The following is a 19,075-nucleotide window of genomic DNA, read 5'->3' as shown; positions in this document are numbered from 1 at the left end:
TCCTCAAGTTGCTCTGACCTCACCCAGAACAGCTGAGGCAGCCCAAAGACTGAGCCCAGCACGGTCTCCCAACCCTCAGCCTTCTGAGGCTGCTCCCTTCTGGATTCACTGCTGAAGCTGAGATGTCACAGAAGTGAGAATTACAGCAACTTCCTTCTGCTACTGAACTGCTTTTTTCATAAAGTCTATCTGGCCCTAAGCATCACGAGCACAGTATGAGGAAGGATGGACAATAGAAATGCAACAACCTAAGTCCCATGAAACAAATTAGCTAAGTATCCTTTACAATAATGAGGACATATTTTGTGTAAGCTACACAACAGTTTGACTGTAATGCTCACATCTTCTAGAAAAAAAAATCTTAAAAATTTATATCCTCATTTCTATACAGGTGATATTTCTCAAATGGTTATTCTAAATATGGCTTTTTCCTACTTATATCAGAACTACAGATCTTTAGGAAACTGAAAAACTGAAGCACTTGACATTACTGTCTGCTTTTGGAAAGAGCTCTTCCCTCTTGGCAATTCAAAGCCTGAGAAGAAAAACAACACCCCAAAAAATCATTCTTTCATGGAATCAAGTTAAAAACACTGTATAAATATTGGGCCATGGTGATGCCAATGGGTAACAAGCTGCTTTGGAAAGATGCAATGCCAGAAAAAGAATGGAGAAAAAAAAATGCCAAACCACAAGTAGTTACCCATATGGAACAGAATGCCTGAAGTTGAAAGGGACCTTGTCCAACCCCACCAATCAAGCAGGGATGAGAAAAGAGACCATAAGGTATACATCTTCCACATCTTGCCAAAAAATGTATTTTTAACATCACTCCTATTCAACACAGCTTTGCAGAAATCTGCTAAAAAGCTGCAATTCAGACAGATCTTTATTTATTTGGGGGAGGGGTGGGGCAGAGTGTAAGGATTTGATTTAAAACATAAAATATTACAAGATTTTTCTGTCACCAACATTTTCAGCAATGACTGAGGAAAACACAGTTGGACATCATCTTCCCTGCTCCCACCATATATCCTAAGGAATCCACTTGAAATTGGACTCTCTGCTCTAATGGAAGGCTTGGAAATAAAGGCAAAATAACCAATGATTTGAGGTTCAGTCATCAACTTCTCTCTCTGGATACACTTTGATGAACAGTTACTATACAGTGACAAATACTTTGTATCATATCCAAGGCTTCCAGTCAATATCTATAGATCCATTAAAAGTTACAGCTGCTGTAAGAACAGGTTTTTTCTGGAAATATAAGTGATGGCATTTCCTGCATTTGAGAGGGATACAAACATGTCATCTAGACATCACTGAGGGTCTTTGTAATGCCACTTGTTAAAGATACAGTGGAAACTCAGCAGTATCTTAAAACAAGTCAGAATAGTCCCTTCTACTATCTTTACAACTCTGACTCTACTGGGAAGCACAGCTTTCCTGCTCTTACATACAGGGCTGTAGCAGCTTTTGAAATTGCTACAGCCGAAGCTTCCCTAGTACTTCTTCACCAGTAGTATCAATTCTTCAAGTGAAAACAGTTCCTTCTTCCTTAAGACAACAGGAATTAGCCTCTACTGGAAGGCCAGGGCAGAAGAATAGTCCAGTATCAGAATCCCAACATTAAATAGATGCTCACAGCCACTTTATGACAAAGAAATTAAACTCTGGCCTTTTTGTCTGCATCTGCTTTTCACAACATTGCCTGTGAAATGTTATGCTGAGAAGAATCCATTTGTCAAGTAGCCTACATAAATGCTTTTAATTCATGAATAGATTTGCTATTTAAAGTCTTCAGCACAACATTTACATCTGAACTTAAATTTACCCTTATTGAATTTCAGTTCTTATTTTTCTCTAGAGGCATGCCTTTGCACCACCAAGGTCTTTGTCCAAGTTTAACATTCTTCAATGTCTGTGAATTGTACCCCGCATGATAAATAGAAAAAATCTTCCAAACTTTTAATACATAAAGCAGGTTTTTTTAGACAATGTTTGAGGTCGGAATGGATGTCTGGAGGTCATCTTGTCCAACCCCCTGCTCAAGCAGGGCCACCTAAAGCAAGCTGCCCAGGACCATGTCCAGAGAGCTTCCAGGCATCTCCAAGGTTGGAGACTCCACAACCTCTTTGAGAAATCTGTGCCAGGGCTCAGTCACCCTCACAGGGAAGTGCTCTCCCATGTTCAGGCAAACTGAACAGCAATTTGTTTCAGCAATTTATTCCCAGTGTTATTTTCTCTTTGAGTAAAAATCACCCTTTAACATTCTCCTCAAGACTGAATCTATGCTTATGATTACTTAGTTTTTACTCTTACCACAACACATAAAAAATAGTGAGAACTGTTCCAAAAGCAGTGATGATAACAGACACTGAAAACCAAGCACTGGTCTCTCTGGTTTTAGATTTTGCTCTTAACATCTTGCCAGTTTATCTGGAAGTAGTGTTTAAATAACATGTAAGTGGAAAAATTACTACTTTTGAAGAAAACAACTAAGCTACCTTCAGTAAAACAAACCCACAAATTTCTCTTCACTGGTTTCTGGTGTTTTAGAAGTCATTTGTACTTATCATAACAGAGTTCTATGCTTACATTAGTCCATCCATAACGATTTCCAGTCTTAATTCTCTGAAATTCCTGCACAGAACTTCCACCGATTCATAGCTAGAAATATTTCCATTTTGGTCAATTATAGGAAACACAACATCTGTAGCATGCAGAAACTTCACAGCTCTTTATTAATATTCTTTGTAGTCCCAGTAGTTTAATGAACTAACAATTTGGTTTCTTGGACTAGGAATATTTATGTAAACATGTTATTTACCTTACTTCTTAATAAAAAAAAAAAAAAAGCAAAAAAAAAAACCTGAAATACAGCTCTACTCTGAAAATGCAAAAAATTTAATGCCACACTGCACCCTCTGTCATTAAAGTTTTGGGTTTTTTTCAAAGTACTTTTCTTTAATAATAGTTGGAGAAACCCTCTATTTGTTCGCCAATGACTTTGAAAGTCAAATGGAGGTCTTCGTTTGACACGCAGATTTACTAGTACTAAATATTATATTCAGATCAAAATACCCAAGGCTTTTAGGTTCTCCCACACAACTCCATTAGTCCCTCAAGCAATCACATACAAACACTTTGCAGCGTGACCTGTGCCACAGAAGTGTGAGGTTTCTAAACTTTAAATATCAGAAAGCTTTTATGACTTCCATCTAAGCTGCATATATTGCTAAAGAAAGACTGAGCTATAATTCTATACTACTTTTAACACATAGTGACCCTAGAATAACAATTAGTAATAGGACTTTGGAATCTCCTCAAAAAGTAATTACAGCTGCTCTGTGTTCTTCCTTACTGACCTACACTTAAGCTTGTAATCCAAAATGCTAACATTTGCTACTATCTTCCTTCACAATTTACTGCTGTATTTTTGACTCCTTTCAGTTAGAAGCTAAGAGAATCATAGAATGTCTAAAGAAAATATTATGTTATCATTATTGCATGAACAGAATAGATACATTTCAAAAGCTGATATAAAAAAATTAGTATTTCCTACTGGTATGGATACAACTGAGTTTGCATGAGGACAATGTTTCAACACAACCTCCATTTATTACCAGGCCATTTGACAGTACTGTAGAAGGTCACTTTGTAGAATTCCAACACCGTGACTCTTAGGTCTATAGATGACTAGAAAATATTTTCTCCTTTATTTTGCTAGAGGTTTTTCCTCAAAATCATAAATCACTCATTAAAACCTTCAAAATGCAACACTATGCAACACAGAAGAACTGTGATCTCAACAACACTGTAATATAAATGACAAGGTATCAGAATCAAAAACCTGCTGCATGGACTCAAGAAAAAGTTAAGATTTACACAGTACTTTCCAGTCCTACCTTCCACCTATCACATGCTGTATTGAAAGCCACACAGTTACTACACAAACAACAACTACAGAAGAGCTGCTGCATCTAAGTTGTTATGAGTTCTATTTAAAAAAACCAAAAAAACCCCCAAAAAACAGATACACTATCCCACAACATTTTTTGGAGTGCAATTAGCATTGCTTCTCTTCCCAGGTGTTTATTTGATTTTATTATGGACACTACAGAAAATGAGAATTCACCATTCCTATTGTTCAGACACCTCTGAGCTCGTATTATCACAAGCAATAACAAAAATTGCTAAAATCTGAGCAGCCTATTTAATTGGGTACTCAATCACTGGAAAATGAGCACCCTTGCTAATTTGTTTATTTGAAGTCCGTTTGATACCTACTAATTCCTGAATCCTTCTGAAATCACTCTCAAGGGATGTGTATTAGTGCACTTCTCAAAAACCTGAGTCCTTGATTAAATATGTCTCTTCTTGAAGAATAAACTATGGAAGAATATAACTTTTTTTTTATCCCCAAAATGCCAGAAAAAGTACCCTGTACAGTTTGAGAAAGATTTATTTAAATGTTCTGAGAATGTTACTAAATTCAGCAATAATTTCTATACAGAAAATCTATGCACACACTCATATGTGGGTATCATGACTGTCTGCTTGTTACAGTATTTCCTCAGGACAAAGGTGGGAAGCGACTAAAAGATTTACCAAGCTCTTATCTCTCACATTCTGGGCATCAGAATCCAGATCACAGACCTCCAGGGCACATTCTTTTCTGGGTAAATATGACACTGAAGAAAGGTTTGCCTAACCTAAATTTTTCTCTGATGGATTTTAAGGGTATAAATAACCACAACAAAACATGGGGCTCAAAAGGATCCAGTGCTACCTTTGATGGACAATAAAAAACTCATGTGAGAAGGATTTTCAGAAACATCCCTATTAAGTTTCTTTTTTTCAAATACCTAATACAAGTAATTGCTGAAACCAAAATGCTGGACCAACTAACCTACTGTGCTATTTTTTATGTGTTAGTAATACTTTAAGAAAACTGTAACCCAATTAGAAACATAAGGGTAAGTTGTTAGGAACTTAGAGTGTCAGTAAAGATCTTTTGACTAGGCTGTGGCCGAAAAAAGTAAAAAAAGAAACCTTAAAGTGAAATCGTTTAATTAATCTGAAAGTAAGTCTATAATTCAGCACCAAAATACGTCTCCTTAAAAAAAAACCTAATTTTGTCAAAATCTGAATTTGTGAGGCCCATTTTATGCTATTCCCATGAGAAAAATTGGAATTGCTATTATTTCTGATGTCCTGGTATTTCACTAATGAGCACTGCCATGGCCACCTACTAAAACGTAAGTGGTAAAGAGCTTCCTCCTTCTATGTACAAAAACTGGAGATAAAGCAAATAAATATTTTTTCAGTGTATCTTGGGCAAACACACTTGAAGTTGGTGACTGCAGCATTGAAATTAGCATATCAGCACCGTATCTTGGGACAGTAAAACACACAATTTTAATACAAGAAAGAAATTGAAGAAGAATTCAAAAAATTTAATAAAGCAGCAAAATTATTAAGGGACTGCCTGGGGGTGGGGGAGTGTTCATCTCATTTGTTTTCAAAGGTTTACTTTGGTTGAGTATAAAAAATAAGTAAATCTGAACACTCAAATTTAGTATCAAGTAAAAAATTGTCCCATTTAATTTACTATTTCTACTGCAAATAAAATTAATTGATCACTTTTTTAAAAATACAGAAGCACTATCAAGCAGCTGAAATGTACTTGTTTTCAAATTGCTTTCAATCTTGCTCCTTTCCTCCCAAAGAAAATTAATAATAAACAGCAGAGGGGCAATAAGTATAGTACTCTTATAAAGTCAACAGCTGCACAGTCTTGTGTATATTTGTTCTTAATATTGCATTTCTTCATTTTTCGTCCCTGAACCCTGCGAGTGACTCTACTTTTCAACAGACAAATTGCAGACATTCTTGGAAGTCTGTATTTCACTAAGCTTTTGTCTCCTCTAGACAAGCATACTACAGAACCCAAAGCATGGGTCTCTCCTTCACAGTTTTTGTAAAAAACAGTAAAATTTGTTTTCTTAATTACAAACCACAGCTGGTTATTGAGTAACAAATAAAAAAATAACCATGTGACATGCATAGACAAAACTGATTTCTAACAAAAATGTCAAAAAAACACTTTAAATATAGAATGTACATCTTTCATGTTTACTTACTAATATAAAGGTGTAAGACCGAATATGTTTGCAAGTTATATGAAAAAAGCAAGTCAGTTGTGACAGTTTCGTATATAACTTATTCCCTTCTGTTTCCCCTATCTTGTCCTTCTCTTTTCTGAAAAACAAACTCCAGTGCTAGCAAAAATCTTGACTGAAAATCATCCCACAGAAAACCACAATATGATTATTAGGGTACCATGAGAGAAAATACCCAATTCTGTATCTGAAGATCTATTTGAATGTGTTACAATTCAGAGCTATGACTTGAGTTTTAATCAAACCTTCACCCAGGACACTATGTCAAACAGTAGCAGGATGTATTGATTAACAGTGACAGACTCCCTGCAGCAAATCATGTCCCTAACACCAGATTTTTACTCAAGGGCTCCTCACTTAAGGGGGTTCTAAAAGCAGTCCCAGTTGTTTATTCAGAAAACAGTGAAACATCAGCAGAGCCATGCTTCCTCATTCTGGGGGAGCTGAACAAATTCCTGTACTCCTGGTTTTTATATTTAAAACTGGGAGAAGGTATGTAAACTTATGTTCCCTAACACGTTGAAGTTTTTTGGTTACTGTGATAAGGTTCAGGTGACTATTTACCTTTGAGAAAGTAGGTATTTTGTTTTCTCTTTGAATGTGACTTGTTATGTGTTTCCTTTTCTCTTCCGATCGATACACCCTCACTTCTTCTTCTCCCTTTGCTGTTCTCCATTCTTCTTGCCTACTGCAAAAAAAACCCAAAAAACCCCAAGATGTTAACTCCAAAGCAAAATACTACAACTGAGAGAATCTATTCCAAATAAAGGAATAAGTGTTCAACACTTATAACATGCTCTGAATAGTAGTTGTTCTCTTTACAGCCAGGATGTAGCTTCTAAATTACATTTCAATTTTATTTCAAAAGGCTAGAGCACTTTATCTTTGATTGTGGCAAGCAGGGCTTTCTGCCTTACATCAATAACTATTCATCACAAGAGTTAATTGCAAAATTAAATACGGCTTGAGTCTGGAAATCAAAATTCACCTCAGGCAGCTAATGGATTAGGTCAGTGTCCGAGTCATAAAATACTGTACAATGGCAAGAAGAAATGGAGTTAAAACATACAATCAACTTATGCTACAAGTCAGAAAATGGTGAAACAACTAGATCACGTTGTATATACAGATTTATATTACCCTGTCATTTATTAAATGCCTTTTAATCACACTACTTCTATAAATTAAGATTTCTCAAGTGATATGCAACCAACTGATTCCAAACTGTAACAGATTTTTTAAGAAATATGAGACCATGGATCACGTAAATACCACGCAAACAGTTGTGTTTAACTAAGTTGACCAAACCAAAATTCACTGCAAACTTGGCCTCTGTTTACCTGGCCACACCAGAGGACAGTTCAGGCACCACAACCCTTCGACTCCAAGCCACAAGGTCCCTCTCAGTGGCTATTTCGCTTCTTGGGGCGTTGCTGTGCATCTGACGCACACCTTCAATCTGTCCACTACGTCTCAATCCTATATTTGGTGGAGAATGTACTTCTGAGGTAGAACTTACAGATCCTAAAAAGTCAAAAAGTGAGAGTTGTACTTGATCTGAAATTCTAAGGGAAGCATTTAAGAAGAAAAACTCAGAATTAGAGGAGGGAAAAAATTACTTAATCTTCTGCTTTGAAATAAGTAAAATACTAACAGAATGTAACTATTTCAGCAATTTTTATAGTCACCACAGCACACATTTAAACAGCTATAAGCTGCAGCAGTCTAAAAATTCATATTGAAAAGGAGCAGATGTATCAGCAACCAGGAAGTGAAGCAAATGTTTATTTTGTTTGCTTCGAAGATGCTTCCAAAAACATCCATGCGAAGCTGACTTGCTGCTGTACTATAGATCTGTATTATAAAACAGTGAGTTATCTCACTAAACCAGTGTATTCTTTAAAGAGACTTCTATTTTCTAAAAAATTAAGCCACAGCACTGGAAATTTTTAGGAAACCAAGCTGTAAAATTTAGACAAGAGATTGCAATGACTGACAGAAAACAATCAGAAAACCAAAACCACAACAAAACCACATACACATGAAAGATCCTTCAAACACCTACATGGCAGGAAAATTTTAGCATTTTTCCACATCTTTACACACACAAACTACTCTTGCTTACTCCAGTGGACTGTCAACCATGATTTTTTAAGTGTTGAAAACTACCCTACTGCAAGCCACTGAAACATGGATCACCTATACAGAGAAACAAGTATCTCTTTCCTCTTTTTCTCCCTCCTATTTCCTTATCTGAAACAATTTAGATTTCCATCAAGTAGATGCCCAATTCCAGGCTGAACAGTAGGTCAGTTACTTCAAAGGGAACACAGTTCCGAATTTCCTGAATGAGCAGACAACAGCTTTAACAAAGATAAATTTCTAATGTGAAGAATCCCAAAATTATGCAGAAAGGTAAAGAAAAAAAAAAACGAGAAAGCTGTATTATTTTCTATGGCTTCTCCTTTCCAGTAGTTCAACAGAAAGTACAAATCATGCATAATAAAGTGACTTGTATTTTCCAGCTCCCAGCTGTTTCAAGAGAAAAGCCACAGCACCCACCCCCCAACCATCTACCTCTGCTTATGCGGGTGGTGCTACTGGTTCCTGCCTCCCCAGAACGTCTCTGGTCCTGCTCTTGTTGAAGTCTTTGAATCATGCTATCCAATGGACTAACTTCTTGATTTGCTTGTTGACTAAGGACTTGATTCAATCCTGTGAAGTAAAACATACAAAAGAACAACAGACAAATGTTGAAGGAAAAGATTTTACAAACCACTCCTCTAAGTTTTAACTTTGAAACTTCTGAGTATATAATCACATATGTAAGTATAGGCTAATGCATATATTTGTAACAGCCAAAGTTCAAACGAAACGATTTTTCTCTTAATATTGAGAGCACTGTATTTTCTGTGGCAGAGACAAGGTGATCACATGCCACTCCTAATAAAAGTTTAAATTTGATCAAGTGCTAGCAAGTCACAGAAGCTTAATACAACTGTTGCTTGTCAGCTTAAGTCAATATAAATTGCTCAAATGCATGCTTAGCCTATCCCAAACACATTATAAAAACACCCTAGTATAGGCCTCATAGTAAGAACTACAGCAAGAAGGTGTAACTAAATGAGGAAAGAATTTTCTATTGGGAGAACAATGAGTAGTAAAAACGCTTCACTGAGCTGCATATAGGCATAAATATTACACAGGCTAACTAATGCTAATTTTCTTTGGTATGCAAAGCAGCCAGAATACCTCCTTTTGGGTAGGTCTCTTGAATAAAAGACAGGAAATTGTTCTCACAGAAGTGATTACAAGGTGATAATACTGTTTCTGTGCAGCAATCAAAAAACACATCACATAAGCATAAACAACACAAAAATTATCATACTCACAAATGTCACAAAAAATTAGAAAGGCAAGGGATACAGTACTGATTTGGAAAGGAAGTTTGATTCCTCTACACAAAACAGTTTGATGGTGGAGAAATGGGAAGTTCTGGTCAAGAAAAGCAAAACTTGCAAAACTTTGTAATGAGGGATGACAATGCTCAAAGAAACAAGCTACAGGAATTATTTTCCAGCACGATTCCAAAGATACATCATAGCATAACTGCACTTTGCAAGATCAAATACAAGATATTAAAGTAACTGAACGACAAAATGAAGAGGTCTGATTATGTGGCTAGAGAGAAGCAGGCATCTCGTAATAAGATGATGGTATGCAGAAAGAACATAAATATTTAACAGAGTGATTTCAGGGTTTCAAGGTTATTGCAGTTGAAGTCAACTTCCCTGAAGCAGAAGAAGCTTGGGTTCATGGAATGAGCTCTGGTATAACCACAGCTGGATGTCTTCTGACTCATGTGGCGAGACAGTCAGATTTATTTGGTGATCTCATGAGCAGCCTGTCTACTGAAAACTGGGAAATATTACTAATAACCCAACAATGATCTTAAATGAGGAAACTGCTACCTAAACAGAATGAATGGGGTTTTATGCTTATGAAATTTTGCCTTCACAAGTAACAGCAAGGTGTTTGGTTTTTTTAAATTAAATATTAAGGGCACTGTATGTGTTTGATTGTTCAAATAACGTGGTTTAAAGGAGTTTCATGTACACCTAAGCAGTACATCAAGCATGACTACCTGAATTCCCTCTACTTTATACGCCTCTACTGAAAACTTGACAAGAAATAAATTAACAGGGCTCTGAGGGAGATCCATCAAATCCCACAGTAAATTTTTAGAAATCAAGGAGGTTCCCCAGTGAAAGGGAATATCTGAAATACATGAACACAGTTCAGCTCTGCATAAGACTTCATGTACTGTTGCTAAGCTGTAATGAGGTAGAAAAATGCCTGTCTCTCTAAAATCACTCTGGCTCTCCATCAGTCTGGTTGATGGCTTCGGCTATTGCATAAAACACTACAGACATCATTGTCACACACATCATGTAGCCATGCCACTAAATTTAATATTGTTTAGTTTATGTAAAGAGTCTGCCTTGTCTCAAGATACAGGAGGGACATGGATGTGCTGGAGTGTGTCCAGAGAAGGGCCACGAGGATGATCAGAGGGCTGGAGCACCTCTCCTATGAAGACAGACTGAGAGAGTTGGAGTTATTCAGTCTGGAGAGGAGAGGCTCCCAAGGAGAACTTATTGCAGCCTTCCAGTATCTGAAGAGGGGCTACAAGAAAGCTGGTGAGGGACTTTTTAGGATGTCAGGCAGTGACAGGACCAGGGGGAATGGATTCAAACTAGAGGAGGGTAGATTTAGATTGGATGTTTGGAAGAAGTTCTTCACCATGATGGTGGTGAGACACTGGAACAGGTTGCCCAGAGAGGTGTTGGAAGCCCCATCCATGGAATTTTTTAAGGCCAGGATGGACAGGGGTCTGAGCAATCTCATCTGGTGGGAGGTGTTCCTGCCCATGGCAGGGGGTTGGAACTGTATGATCTTACAGGTCCCTCCCAACCCTGAAAATTCTACAATTCTATGATACTATATTGAAGATTGAGTCCACATTTTCAAATCTGCAGCATTTCAGAATGTCATGGCTCTGTGCTGTACCTGGAACAACAAGATCAAAATCTAATCCTTCCTTGAAAGCCAAATTTAGCTTCAAAGACACTAGCTAAAAAGCTAGTAATAAAACATGGCATGCATAAACCAGAAAGGATGTTTTGTCTGGCTACAGTTGCTTCTCAGATAGCATTTGTTCCTAGAATTTTGGAGGAAATACAAATGCTCCTTATAAATTATTATTTAAGAATTCAATGGCTTGTAATCCTCTGGTCCACAAATGAGGATAAAGAGATCTTTTGGTAACAATACTGCTGGTTAACCTTCCTGGAATGTCCAACCCATATGTTTAAATATGGTGTACATATAAACCTCATTTACAGGCATAGTCAGTTTTCCTGTATTTATAAGAACATACAAATACTTAACAATGCCTATCTTTAAAATATTTAAAACTACTTTCACCAGTCACTGTTTGCTTATTCATATTAATATTGAACTACTGACAAGAAACAAGTAGGCATTGTTTTTACATCCTTACCAATGTGGACCACCTTTCCAACATTCAGTCACTGTCACAAAATATACACATTCCTCTCATGCTGTGTGCATGGAGAATACAATTTCCAAGTAACTTCCCAGATTTTGTAGCCTCATCAAGTCATCAGAGTTTTCTAACTAAATCATAAAAGCTTAAGTTGAATGACTGCCTTCATCTAAAGAGGGAGATGATTTTGCACGTTTCAGGTGTCCTCTCATTCTTCTCTTCAAGTAGGTATTACTTGTTAAAACTGTTCTGTGGAAGATCAGTCTATTTCCTAAACTTTCTGAAGGAGCAAATCGTACCCCAAATAAACCAACTGCAAGCTTACAAAGCATCACAGATAACAACAAAATGTCCTTCAAGCTAACTGGTGTTGTAGCATCAACTAATACTGACCAGGTCAATGACAATTTTGTAAGCAAAACTGTCACAAGCAATCAATGCCAAGGACATTTCAATTCTTCCACACTACATGAGCTACTATGCTCAGAAATTAAGAAAAAGAACAGAGTGAAAGTGTAGATCACCTGGAGGTGACAGACTATGTCGATAGACTACTGTGATCCTGTGACACAGACAGACTACAGTGTACTGAAGTGAAATTTTCCATACCTGAAGATGTCACTCCCATCTGAGGAATAAGCTGTTCCTCCCTGCAGTTCTCACGACCTGGAACTAGTCTTTGATACCTTGCAGGATGAGGGTTGCCATCCACATCAACCAAAAACGGGGGAGGCATAAGGTGTGGAGCCTGCTGTGTCTGCTCATCCAGGACAAAGTTGTTGGCATCGCGGATAAGGGGCCGATAATCACTATGAAAGAACATCTGATCTGCTATCTGTAAACAAAGTCATTTTGTAATTTTTTTAAAGAACCTAGTAAGAAAAGCATGCAAAAACAAGGTTTTTAAGCTGATCTGTTTAGCTCAGTTTGAAGTAGAAAATTTAATGACTTTAGAATTTTTTTTCCCCCCCTTTTCTCTATTATAGAACAAGGAAAACAATCCACATTTGACAGCAGGAAACATTTAAATGGCAGGGCTATGTGGCAGTACTTAACTGCTTGAAGACATTTTACAGAACACAGCATGGACATATTAAATAGGTTACAAATTTTCTTCTATACTCTGAATATATGAATATATATTCTGATAATGAAAACTGTCACAGACTTATGAGCTGTAGTGTAGGAAGAGGAGGAATAGGAAAGCATTTATCACATCACATCATTGCCAAATATTTTAATACCAAGAGCCAAACATACATATTCCTACTGTAATGCTAGATACATAAAAAAGTTCCAGTAGATAAACTAAAACTGCTAAGTTGAATTTTGAGACTCAAAATTTTATTTTTATTTCAGTCCACCTGTTCATAATTTATCCTAGATGACTTTCCACAGACACTCAAGACTGACAATTTTTTTTGTCCAAATAGTATGCTCCACAACTATGTGAATCTCAGAATGATACAGTGAGAAAGGCAGCAAAAAGAGGAAGAGAACAGAAGACAAACTGGTATGTTTACTACATATCCCAACACTACCTACCATCAAGAAAATCCCTTGACAGCTCAAATACTCAGTTTAACTTTGAATAACCAAAAATAAAATGGCAAAATCAACATTCATGCAAAATAGATTGCCAGTACTGCATAATAATTATTAAATGACTGACTCAAAGCATAAAAATCTCAAAAAAATCTCATCTTAGGTGTTAGAGAGGCATTTGAGCATGAGCAGAGGAATGCCTGAGATGTCATAAAGCATGCTCTGATTTCTAAAGAGCATGCCCTACCATGACCAGTCCATAACACAATTTTCAGTAATTTCTTATGTATAAATTAGTAAGGCAAAGGTTGTGCTGTCTACTCGGAGGTCCTCTGTCTCAATGACAAAGCTGTCCTCTCCTGGATGTGACAAGACCAGGAAGGAAAGATGAAGAGAAACATCCCTCAATTACTACATCAAAAAGTGACTACATGCATCCACATGAACTGGAATGAAAATTAAATAAATGTCACAGGACTCACAGGACCCAGAGCCCCTCCCCCCCCCCCCAAAAAAAAATCAGAAAAATAACAGGAAGAAAATTGGAAGTTGCATGGAAAGATGCAGTGGCAAAAAAATTACTTCAGGGATTCAAGAGATTATCCTTACAAAGTACACATGGAAATGGTGAGATCCAGCTGCAGTAAGAAGCCCTGACTGGATGAAGCCTTCTTGCTGGATACTTTGTTAACAAATTTCTTAAAAGAGACTGAATCAGTAACATGCAAGTACCTTCATGTGTCTGACTGACAGAATCAAAGCCTTGTTAACAACTTTGCTCCCTCAGCTCAAATAGCTCAAGATGATAAGAGACACATGTCATCTAGAAGAACATAAGAGATCCCCTGGAATCATAATAATAGAGCACCCAAGTACCTTCACCAAGTGTAAATTTTCCTATTAAGTACTTTCCACATTGAAAAAGATTTTTCAACAGCATAAGCATACTGAGTTAAAAATGTATTGTGATTTGGTTGTACAGTGCATTCCAGGTTCAGTAAGCAAAGGTAAGATCTGAAAAAAACTTCCTCAGATTCAGTGGCCTCTACCAGACTAGACTCTGGTGCAAGATAATGAGTGACTCTGCAATTACCCTTCTGTGTACTCTGCACTGTAATCAAGTATGGTAGAGAGAGTAAATAATTTCCTGCTCCATGGGATAAGAATGTCACTTGATGAAGAATCAAGGCTCAGACCTACTCTCTCAGGTAGAATACTGCAATATCCCTATTGGAACAACAATAACAATATCCCTATTGGGCAACAACCTTGCCCTGAAGCTATTTCAAGTCCTAAGAAAAAGTAGAAGAATTAAAGATGTTTTAGAGAAACTCAAATGGCTATGTCCAGACAGCTACTTACAAGTACTAACAATGAGACTTATTTCTTGATATGCTCAGAGAATAAGTTCGTGACAAAAAGAAGATACATCACCACCATTATGCCACGAGACCTCTGTACATAATGATTTTACAAACCCAGTCTGGGTTTCATTCAGAAAGCTTTCCACAAGGTACAAGCTCTAGAAATAGGTTCTCCTTTACTAACTACACTACATATTCAGAATGCTCATTTTCTCCAAATGCTCACACCAACACAAATGCAAAGAGGCTTTTCTCCCTTTCTCCCCCTATTGCACCAATCCACCACACTGGAGCTATCCACTGTGATTTGAGCAATCTACAGGAATTAAAAAGTCTTATAAAGCTCAGAGATCTAGTCCAGTCTAAGAGTTAAAATAAACAGAAAAGGTACCTTATGCTTCAGGACAGTTAGGCATTCCTGGGCAAGCTTCCACCTAAGCAAGAAAGTGAATGTGCCCTGCTAAGAGTGAGCTCAGCTTGTCTCTCATGTCTGATGAGCTTCACACACTCAAAAATCTCAGCTGAGATTGGCTCAGGGGTCCCTTAATTGGGTCAAATAACAAAGAGCCCCAATCAAGTAGCAAATGTATTCTTCCCCCTCCTCAAAGAATTACTCGATGAAAATACTTATTAAAAACAAAACAAAACAACCCACAAAACACCACAACCTCAATGGTCTTCACAATGGCCAAGACTACTGGGGTAAAAGAAAAAAAAAAGCACCTGAGTGGTGGTTCCAGACAATTGGGAACACAGATATATAACAAGAAAAAATATGTGTGAAAACCAAGAGCTTGATATCTTTGCAGAGCTAACGCTATCTCAACTGAATTATTGTCCTGAGCACAACTCACAAAGGCAGGAGTATAGGACAAGTTACCACACTCCTTTCCTTCTATAAAAATAATTCCCCAGAGTATATGAAAACCACTTTAAAGCCAAAAAACCACAGGTCCTACCAGAGCATATTCTCACATAGTGCCTTAAAAAAAAACAAACAAAAACAACAAGTATCTGAGGGTAGAAGGACAAAGGTAACACCTAATCCCCACAATCCACCTGTCTGTACTTAGGTTTTTCCACAAAGCAAGTCATACAGAAATGGAGATGGAACCAGACAAGAAGATTGGAAACTTCCAAGCTAAGGTTTCTGTAAGTTGAAGCCTGAGAGTAAAGAGTCAAATCTAATTCCTATTTGCTCCCATTTCTTCTATGGCCAAGATTACCAATGGCACAGTATAAGCTGCAAAGGATCATTTCAGATCACCCAATAAATGAAAAAATTTGAACATACTTTTTCTCAAAGGCTGCAGTGAAAAAGCCACAAGAGAAGAAAGAGATTGTAGAATTCAAGTAAAAAGCAATTCTTTCCCTTCTTCAAACAGATCAAATCCCTCACAAGGTAAATTCTCAAATGACAGTATAAAGGAAACTCCTGGTCTACCACAGCAGAGACAAAAACGCTCTCGTTTTCAATTCCATTTCCAGTGTTTTTGAGTATCAGAGAACTATGCACTTCAGAAAGTCTTAGAGAGAAAAATAAAGCTGGAACAATCCATGGACATGGTGAGAGAAAAATGTTTCTGGTGCAACAGAATTTAAAGTTTGAAAAAGTAAGAACTCTGAAAAACAAAGACCTTGAAAATTCTCTGATAATGCTGGTTTTCCTTGCTTGTAGTATCTCTGCTCGTTTGTTTCCTTTGGAGTGGAAGGGGAAATGCTCAGCTATTAATAGCTGAGGTATAGCAACAGCAGCCAAGTACCAAGTACTTCAAATTATAGTTGTGAGACAAGGAAAACAAAAAAAATCCCCGATATGCAAATGCTGCTGAAGGGAGCATCAAAATAAGAGCTAGCAGACTACAGAAAGAAATGCAGTGGCTTACAAAACAAAGATTAAAATTCCTTTTGCTCTCCTTCCTTCAAGCCCCTTGGTGTTGCTGTTTGCTGAAATGCTTTAAAGGCCAGCCAGAGTTCAAAGAGTCAGCACTTTACCAACAACCTTCAAGTACCAGCTACCAAAAGCAGAAATGAGTATCTCCTAAAGTCTCAGAAAGAGGGAGGACACACCTCACTTCTTCACTGGGTGGCAAAAGAAGAACTAAGACCATGTGGCAATTCCAAACTAGGTAACCTATATGGTTGACAGGGCATGTTCACCCACAGAGAGAAAAAAAAACCCAGCACCATGTATCTTTACAGTCATGAGGGTCTGTGGCAAGACACCCACACTTAAAATACATTAAGTAGACAATGACATTCGAATAAAAATGTAATATTTTAATCATGCAGTAACATTGGAACATTGCTGTGTAAGCTCTAAGGCATCCACAACAGCAGAACTTCCCTAGGAGATACAAAACTGTATCACTAGAATATATGGTACATTTATTATAAACAGCTGTCTCCCAGGCAATGAAATGTTTAAATACAGATAGCAGGAATTTATCTCAGTTAAAGCAAAATGTTCAACTGTTACCAATTCCACTGCAGTTTACTTGTATTATTCACATGGATCCCTTACAAGAAACTTGTAACCTTGTCACTTAAGAGAGTAGATGGTGACAAATTTTTGTACTTGTTTTTATAATTATTTTTAACTTCCCATGTAAACAATAGCTTAGTAGCATGTTTCCATAGTTCAAAAAAAATACAGTGAAATAAAGTTCAATGTTCTCATCAGGAATCTGAAACATCCCACATTAATGGCTGAAAATTGTCTTAAGATACACCCTCTTGAAATGAAGCTCTGAAGGAGAGTTTGCAAGAATACATTCAACACAGATTAACATTTTTATTTTTATTTTGCACTGTACCTTGTCATATTTGCTACTGGAACCAAAGCCAAAAATCAGAAGGTGACCGTGAGAATCAGTACATGCAAAATGCTGTCCATCAGGAGAGCACTTGCAGTCAAAAACTGCACCATGTCCTTGTCCTTCAATCTGAAATACATCAACATACAAAATAATTAAGTTACCAGAAATATATAATTTTCAATTATGATTCTCAAAACTGTGCTGGTGATGTTGAAAATTATTATAATATCTGTAAGACAGTATACTGCTACAGAGAAGTTACTTTAAAACATACTTTACTTTTAAGCTATTCAGTTAATTAGTGAATTTTGTAATAATGCTCATGAGAGATGCCAAATTGATAGTAGTAGAAACTGACAGACTTTTATCCACAAAGCAGGCACGGTATAGGAAGTGAAAATAAAAGCTTCCCCTTGAATGTCCTGCTAGTAAGCCTAACCAGAGAGCTAGGTCCAGTTCAGGGCTTTAGTCACTGCACCCTTCCAATCCTCTGCCTTCTTGCTAAGCGAGCCCAGTAGCTTTGGCTGCTCTGGTGTTGCAGAACACCTGCCCACTACAAAACGCACTGATCTGGACAACCCACATTACACAACTTAGCAACTGCCTCTTTCTGTCATTCCTACTCCTAACACATTGGAGTGGGGGAGGTGTAGATTTGTGTAAAAACTCCACTTTTTAAAGGAGAACTGCAAAGATTTTAAAAAAGGAATTTTTACCTGATACTCATTTTCTGTTTTCCAGTTCCATTAAGCCAGAACAAATGGGTTTTTGTTTTTCCCTGCAACCTGTCAATCAAGCAGAGGTGACCAATCACCACTCTGAATTTTCATGTCTTCAGCACCTCTTCAGAAAGCCCCTTTCTATTCTCCCCAGCAAAGCACTTTTGCATTTTCTTTAGAGACACCAAACAAAATTCTTCCCCTAACTGTGGCAGGCCTATATACTGCCAGAAAAAAAACCAATGGTATTCAGCCTGCAGGCACTAACACTGTGCTCTACTGTAGCACCTTCCAGAGGCCACCAGCATTATTTTCAAAAGTTAACAAACCAAGCCTGGAAAAACCTGTGAGGTAGGTACTGTTCTCACTAACTTACAGGCTGAGACAAAGGCAAGAAGTCTAATTCTTTTGTTCATGGTCTTAAAACACATCCACACCCACACTCCTGCACGGACCCCAAGGGCACAGGCTGCTACACCTATTCCTAGTGCTTTCATGTATTTGTAAAGGCCTTGCTTAATATACAGGTACTTTCCACTAAAGTCAAATTAGTTTCTGGATTAGCAAAAAAAGAACAGAAATCAGTGCAAGCTTTCTGTTCTGTTTTGCTCATTATTCCAGAGGAAATGAATTCTTAACAGAAGTATTCTACAGAAAGAGATGGAAAACCGAAACAGTTTCTATTGAGTGACACTAACATCACAACAGCTAAGAAAGCAGAACAAATGTAGGCTAAGCAAGATTCAACAACCAAGTGAAGTTACAACTTTGTGTGGCTCTTTGTATGTAGAAAGCTCACCAGATCAAAGGGAGACACATGGGAAGGCAGGTGGAAAGGGGAAGGAAATTCAGTCCAAGAGTAAGCTTTACACAG

The 19,075-nt window shown here is 37.4% G+C and overlaps 1 protein-coding gene across 4 annotated transcripts in view; it reads right to left on the bottom strand.

Moving 5' to 3' along the window:
• PHIP (pleckstrin homology domain interacting protein) overlaps positions 1–19,075 on the bottom strand; it is a 113,411-nt gene that overhangs the window by 36,609 nt on the left and 57,727 nt on the right. For 3 of the 4 annotated variants that reach the window (XM_071741498.1, XM_071741499.1, XM_071741501.1), the window contains 5 exons: positions 17,480–17,608; positions 12,364–12,589; positions 8,763–8,900; positions 7,526–7,709; positions 6,750–6,873 (listed from right to left, as the gene is read on the bottom strand). In XM_071741498.1, coding sequence (XP_071597599.1) covers positions 6,750–6,873; positions 7,526–7,709; positions 8,763–8,900; positions 12,364–12,589; positions 17,480–17,608 — 801 coding nt within the window. The remainder of the gene's footprint in view (positions 1–6,749; positions 6,874–7,525; positions 7,710–8,762; positions 8,901–12,363; positions 12,590–17,479; positions 17,609–19,075) is intronic. The other variant, XM_071741500.1, reaches the window with a different exon arrangement.

This window comes from Heliangelus exortis, chromosome 3, assembly GCF_036169615.1.
Source record: "Heliangelus exortis chromosome 3, bHelExo1.hap1, whole genome shotgun sequence".
NCBI lineage: Eukaryota > Metazoa > Chordata > Aves > Apodiformes > Trochilidae > Heliangelus > Heliangelus exortis.
This window is presented reverse-complemented; position numbering and strand designations above follow the sequence as displayed.